The sequence below is a fragment of the Cajanus cajan genome, chromosome 10 (genome assembly GCF_000230855.2).
Source record: "Cajanus cajan strain Asha chromosome 10, NIPB_CcT2T_4, whole genome shotgun sequence".
Taxonomy (NCBI): Eukaryota; Viridiplantae; Streptophyta; class Magnoliopsida; order Fabales; family Fabaceae; genus Cajanus; species Cajanus cajan.
In genome coordinates this window covers 46,905,928-46,913,027 of record NC_138526.1, presented here as the reverse complement: position 1 = coordinate 46,913,027, position 7,100 = coordinate 46,905,928, and the positions used below count along the sequence as shown (strand labels likewise).

At 32.3% G+C, this 7,100-nt stretch overlaps 1 protein-coding gene across 2 annotated transcripts; it reads left to right on the top strand.

Annotated features, from left to right (window-relative positions):
• Positions 1-4,429: 4,429 nt before the first annotated feature.
• LOC114916702 (heavy metal-associated isoprenylated plant protein 3) lies at positions 4,430-6,490 on the top strand. Of its 2 annotated transcripts, none has more exons than XM_083065611.1 (5): positions 4,430-4,954; positions 5,036-5,156; positions 5,262-5,413; positions 5,506-5,599; positions 5,700-6,490. In XM_083065611.1, the coding sequence occupies exons 1-5, from the start codon at positions 4,943-4,945 to the stop codon at positions 6,152-6,154; spliced, it is 834 nt and encodes a 277-aa protein (XP_082921737.1). In that variant the 5' UTR covers positions 4,430-4,942; the 3' UTR covers positions 6,155-6,490. The 2 variants fall into 2 exon arrangements, with proteins under 2 accessions (XP_082921737.1, XP_082921736.1); XM_083065610.1 differs by having other exon boundaries at positions 4,433-4,954; positions 5,030-5,156; positions 5,700-6,489.
• Positions 6,491-7,100: the final 610 nt, after the last annotated feature.

The following is a 7,100-nucleotide window of genomic DNA, read 5'->3' as shown; positions in this document are numbered from 1 at the left end:
CCGGAGGGAGCTACCTTAAAGTCTTAAACCCCAGTGATAACAATAAATATATAAATTGATGTAGAAATTAGAATGTTGTAGAGAAAATAATAATAATAATAATAATAATAATAATAAATAAATAACACTCCACATGACATGAGTGTATCTTACATGGGCCCTTTTTCTGGGTTGCATAGCCTACTAAAAAGGAAAAACACCCAAAACTTGCGTGAGTGAATCCAGCACTACAAAATTTCTGCCTTGGATGCAAATTTTTCTTTCTAGTTTTTATTCGTCTACTGTACTTGTCACTAATATTTAGCAATTTTAAAAGTAACACATTTCTAATAGTATATATATGCGATTGGCCACTTGAAAACAGATACATGCCGTGCTACATTAATTGAATTGGGTGTCTTATATCATTTGAATTGTCAATATACCAAATTTGAGTTAGCAACTAGTCGACAATACTAGAAAGCTAAACTAGACAATTAGGCTTAATTTAGGGGTCAAATAATATATAATAGTATAAAATATGATAGAAGTATAAAAGTGTTTAATAAAACTACTGTGATAAAATTAGCTTATAAAGTGGTTGAAGTTTATAAGTTTAAGGATGTAGACCGAATTTTTACTTTTTCTATGGGTGCGGAATCGAATTTTTTTAATGTCCCTTTTCTTGTTTTGTGGGTAACTTTTTTTTTTTTTAAAGGAGATTTCTTTATGTTTAGAGACTAAGTTATAATCGAGTAGAATTGTTTGTGGATCAGATTAGTGCAGTAATCTTCTAGGTGAACCTTAGATGACAACTCTAATATGTCATTGGTATCCTGCCCGATGATATTAAGAATGTCTTTTTGTTCTATTAATTTTATTCAACAAAAAAAAAAAGTTAAGAATTGAAAATCTGAAAATTCATGATCTAATCCATTGAATTAAAATTTTTTGGTAAAGTGAATTGAAAATGTTTAATAAAATTAGTTGATAAAGTTAACTAATAAATGTAACACTATGAGTTTTGTGAGTATTTATTCAATTTTATTAATTAAATAATTGTGTGATTTGTTGTTTAGTTGTTTTAAAACTCTGAGAATTTAAGAATTTTTATGAGTTTAGTTGTTTAGGAGTTATTTTTATGTTAAGGTTAAAGTTAATAAAGTTCAAGATAAGGTATATAAGATTTTATTAAAACTTGAACTTCATACATTCGTATTTTGAAGAAAGTTAGAGAAAGGTTTGTGAGATAAACTCTGGAGCCAAAGGAGAATTGTTCTTCCTTCTAACTTCATAGATCACTCCTATACTTCCTTGGAGCGTAGATTGTATTGTTGGGTTGAAATTCAAAGCTTTATAGGTGAGAATTAAGCATTGGTCAAAGACTATTTGTTTCACTGACGTCGAGCACGAGATGCATAGCACCGAGCGTGAGTTAGAGGGTAGTTTTTAAAATTGGTCACGTTGGGTGTTGGTTGAGGGGCGTCGAACGTGATTGCCTTGTGAGCTTTCTATCTTGGTGATGCTAGATCCAAGATCAGTAGTGTTTTAGGCATAATCAAGTTAGTGGCTCTCTACCTTAACGATGTTGGGGGCAAGTTTGATAGTGCTAAGCATAGGTTAGATAGAGGCTCCCTGTCTAAATGACGTTGGGCATGGAAGGATCCATACATAGGCGTGAGTGATTTAGAGGTTTTCTACCTCATTGTCGTCAGTTGTGGGAAGGTAACACCGAGATAATTGCTAAGCATGGGTAGACCACACGAGGCGTGATTATGTTGAATGTATTTGAGTTGTATATTGTTGTATGTTGTGTTGTTGATGCATGATAAGCATTTTCATGTGTAGTGATGTATAGAAATTGTAGAAAGCATGTTGTGGAGTTGAATTGTGTTGATAAAATATATGAATTATGTTGTTGAGTATTGTTATGCTAAGATATGCAATTGGCATGTTGTTTTGTGGAATTGTTTTGTAAATGCATTATTCATTGAGTTATGTTGTAAATGCATTAGGCATTGTTGTGTTATGCTCTTAACTTAGGATTAAAGGAAAAATGTTGTTTAAATAGCTAAAATATCTCATTGTACACACACACACACATACACACACACATATATATATATTGTGGTGCTCTATGGAGTATTTTTGTTGAAACCCCCCCCCCCCCTTTGAGCCCAATCATTGAGTATTATTGTCGCTTAAAGTGGAGTATTGAGTCTCTTTTAAACCCTTAGTTAGAATTAAATAAGGTATGAAGTCGAAGGGTAAAATCTTTAACTGATTACTAAAAAGATGTGTGGTATCACGAGGATAATTAGCAAGTCGTACCCAAAAATAATTTGGTTAATGCATGTTAATTTCATGACATACTCATACCCAAGCTACACTATTTTTGATGACGGGTACCAGACTTTCTTACTTTAAGTGATTAAATTTGATAAATCATGTTGTGTTGTGGATTGATCGACTATTAAAGTTTGGTTTGATAAGGTCTTACTACTTAGATTATTCATATGTGTTATAAAAGATCTCTTAGTTAAAAATTGATGACACATTGTGTTGTAGTGTTGTTTAAGTTGTTGTGTTGAACAAGTAGTTGTGTTGTAATTTGTTATTGTGTTAATCGCATGATGAGTTTAAATGTTGTATTAATGACACATTGTTGTATGTTGATTAGTTGTTGAGTTGTAAATCTATGTTGTATGCTAGTATGTGTTGTTAAGTTGGACATTAGGTTGCAGATGTGTTGCAATGATGAAATTGTTGATATAGTTTTATTTTACTTCTGTGTGGTGTTTCTTTGTTATTTATAAGTTCACCCTTGTATTTTTTAATGTGTTAGACTGCGATGATTATATTATTATGAGAGTAGAACATGATTGGTTGTTGAAGTGTCATGTTGGAGATAATAATGCTTCTTTTGTTAGATGCTACTCTAATATAACTTATATAAAATAGTTGTTTGACTGACAACTTAAAATTTATATTTTTAGTTTTATATTATTGTGTGTGTATGCATGTGTTATATTTATGTATGTATAGGATTATTTTGTAGTCTTATTAAAGGACATTTATGTTTTCAATTTATTATTTCTTATACATACATATATTGTGGCATATCCAATAACTGTTTTGTATGATAATCTTAAGTAATTAAATTTATATTTTTTCACTACCTTGTTATTAAACTATAAAATATAAAAATTTGTAAGGTCATTACAATAAATATAAAAGTACATATTTAGTTTGGGGTAAAAAAGGACAAATTTCAAATAAAAATGAAAAAAAGTTAGTTGTTTATAAGCTACCTTATTTTTATAAATTATTTTTCTTTTAGTAAAACGGAGTATCACTTAACCAAGAGTTAAAGATCGATCATTTGAAATATTAAAATCCAATTATGTCATTGACTTCTCCCAATAATTTTTTTATACACATGAATTAAAATTGAACTATTATCACATATTTAAAGAATGAAGTTATATATTAATTGTCTCACACTTTATTGAATATTTTAATAAACTACTTCAATTAATTTATAAAAATTAGTTAAAATTATTAAAATAAACTGATGAGCTAAATAGATTTATTTTAGTTAAGTTAGCTAATAAACTAGTGAAATTAGCTTATAAAGTTCTTCAATATGTTGCGCAACACATTTTTAAGCTATTAGTCTGTCAACTAACTAATAAATTAGTCGCATTAACTTGTAAGCGTTTTCAATATCCTGTCAAACGCGTAAATGTAAAATAAAGTTTAATTATACCGGAGCATGCAGTATATTAAAAGCCTTTTTCAATTAGTCATGAAAACGAGACAGATTGGTTACGAATTTCATGATATTTGTATCGTCTTTGCAGTTTAAATTCATCTTCGTTCTTGTTCTTTATTCGTCAACTATGTAATTTTTGTTTCATCTCTGTTTTTGTCAGATATCGGGTATATTCATATCTGTACCCATCAAAAATTAATTTTCTTTTGCAACAAAAAACACATAATATTTTTAGTTTATCTTTTCATTATATTACCGTTGTAATTGGGTTATTTATTTATCTCACATTTTAATCAAGAGACTTCTTAATAATTAAACAATCATGTTTCACATCATAATAAACAATTACACATAATTAAATATTAAAATTATTTAAAACAATCAAATCGGGGATCGATGGGGACGGGAACATGGCAGATAAGTATATACACGTCCCTGTCTCCATCCCGATTTAATATTTTGAGTTTTACCCATACCCGTACCTGATCAAACTGAATATTTCTCGTCAAAATTGGAATGATCAGTTCAAATATTACTCACATGTACACGTTTATTTGTTATCCCTACTTTCAATACAAGGTTTTTAGGTTAGTTTTTAATTTTAAGCATTAGGTTTTATAAGAACTTTTCTTTTGAGAATGTTGAGATGATGATTTAATAATTTCCTATTTTCATTACCTGTAAAAACAGAAATTGGTATTAAAAATATGTTTATTTAGTTTTAGAAAACATTTTTTAAGAAAACTCATTAACTTATAAATTTTTTTTAGAAAAGTTAACATTTTCGATGTCAAATTTTTAAAAGAGTAAAAAAAAATTATATATCAAACGTTCTTTTACTACATCCACAAAAGTATGACACATTATGAGTTATCGTAAAACATACCCTCTATTTTTTAAATTGGACTAATGAAGAAGTTATTAATCTTCCCGATTTTAAGAGAGTTTGTTAATACTTTTCATGATTTATTTTCAGAAAATTCAAGTTAAATGTGACCAATCTGTTCTCCTGAAAAATTTTAATGATCTCTCTCTAATATTACTAAACATATTTAAAAAATAGGAAAAATAGAAGAAGAAAAAAGGAAAATATTTAGCGAAAGCGAACAGGTGGTATGTATAGGAAAAGCAATAGCAGAGAGATATTGGGATCCTGAGTCTGACCTTGTGAGTTGGGAGGAGTCAGTTATGATGGGTCAGGTTGAACTTCATCTCCTTCTTCTGCATTTCTTCTACAACTCTTCCTTCGTCTTAACCACTTTGTTTCAATGGCAGAAGCAGACCAAGAACTGCGACTGTGTCAACAACAAGGACAAAGAGGAACCGCCCTCCCCCACCATCGTCTTCAAGGTCCACATGCAATGCCACGGTTGCGCTTCCAAAGTCCTCAAATGCCTTCGCGGTTTCCATCTCCATCCCTCTCAATTTTCAATGCTTTCTCTAACTTATTATTTATTTCACTCAACTTAGTCTCGAGCCTTCAAATTAAACCTTCTTATTGTTGAAGGCGTTCAGAGATGGAAAACGGAGATTGACACAGGGAAATTCACCGTCACCGGTAACGTTGACAGAGACAACAAGCTCGCTGATAAGCCCAACAACAATGTCCAACTCACCTCTCCCCATTCCAACAAGGACAAAAAACCTAAAGACAAACAGGTTCTAATCTTCTATTTTAATTTGTTTTTATTAATGTAACAATGTTTTTTTTTTTTTTTTTAATATATTTTGTTGTGGTTTGGTCGGGGCAGACTCCGGAGAAGACCGTGGTGTTGAAGGTGTCGCGGTATTGTCGATGCCGAGGTTGCTTCAACAGGCTTCGCAAAGCGGTGTTGAAGGTCGAAGGTGTTTGTTTAATTTGTTTTTTTTTATTTTTCGGATTTGGCGTTTGTTTATGTGTGTTTCTATCGACTACTTGAGTGTGTGTTGGAATGGTGCGGTGTAGGGGTTGGCGATGACGTGGCTATAAATAGTAACGATGAATGGTGGATGGTGACGGCGAAGTGCACAGTGGACGTGAATGTTGTGGCGGGAACGTTGTCCAAGAAGCTCAAGAGGGTTGTTGAGGTTGTCCCTCCAAAGAAGGAGAAGGAGAAGGAGAAGGAGAAGGAGAAGAAGGAAAAGGAAAAGGAAGGAGAGAAAGAGGGTGACAAAGGAGGGAATAGTGCCACCGCCAAGAAGAAGAAAAAGGCTGGAGGCGAAGACAACGGTGGTGGTGGTGCTGCTGCTGCTGCTGATGGCAAGGGTAAAAAGGATCAGGAGGAGAATTTAATGTATTATGAGCTACCTACACGTGATTATGCTAATGGTGGTTATGGCCATGGTAACTACATAGACCAATATAATCATGTAGCGCAAATGTTCAATGAGGAAAATCCCTATGCTTGTCACATTATGTGAGGCTTTTGGTTTGTGATAAAGGATTTGATTCTGCCTCAGAGTATATAAATATAGAATCATTCTTTTCTTTCGTGTTCTAGTTTTGGATAGAGAAAAATTTAGCCTTGATAGGAAGGGTTTTAAATGTGATTGACAAAACTTGTTCACATTTTATACGTTGTTATTGTTAATATCTGATGCATATTGTAAATGATGAAATGGAAGAATCTCCGCCCACTTTGACAATTTCATTTTCAAGAACAAATTTGGCTAGTTAGCTTTTTAGTGGAGAGATTGGTGCACTCGCTCGTTTCTTGTTTGTCCTTTCTACCTTTATATTTTGTCCTATTCATGGAGGCAGTGCCATTTCCCTGATGCCAGGTTTGTGAGTGGACTTTGAACCTGCCACGAGGAATTGAGGATGTTGGACAGTAATTGGGGTCACTCCACTTCTCTTTTCCACCTATGCTACTACCAATTTGGTTCCTTCCTAGTTTACCATTTAGTGTTCTTCCGCTATATTTAATAAATACAATTGGGTAATTGGGGTTACATAATTTTCAGTCAAGCTTGGATGCAGATCTTGTGCACTTTAAATGAGAACTGGTTAGTGATTATCAATGTGTTAGCTATAATACTCACACTGATACATTATCAACCATTTATGGTGGAGAAACGTATATGCTTGAATCGGTTTACTTCTGAATTCATTAATCACCATTTGAGTTTATCTCAATTACCTATCAATTCCTATAAAATACTATGTTTTGTATGATGATCACTGTTATGCGAATTCCCTCTTTTGCTTTTATCTAGGGAGAAAAAGAAGTTACAAGCCAACGTCAGGCGTCGTGGTGCGAATCAATTCATTGGATTTTAACTTTTAGGTATGACATTAATGATGCCAAACTCGTATATATATGCTACTAGCTTGGAAAATTATTTAAGCAATAAAATCCTTGACGAC

Excerpts from the sequence above, each read along its gene's own strand:
- LOC114916702 (XM_083065610.1), top strand. Across the intron at positions 5,157-5,261 it reads AGTCCTCAAATGCCTTCGCG|GCGTTCAGAGATGGAAAACG; the intron begins GTTTCCATCTCC and ends TTATTGTTGAAG. Across the intron at positions 5,414-5,505 it reads AAAAACCTAAAGACAAACAG|ACTCCGGAGAAGACCGTGGT; the intron begins GTTCTAATCTTC and ends TGGTCGGGGCAG.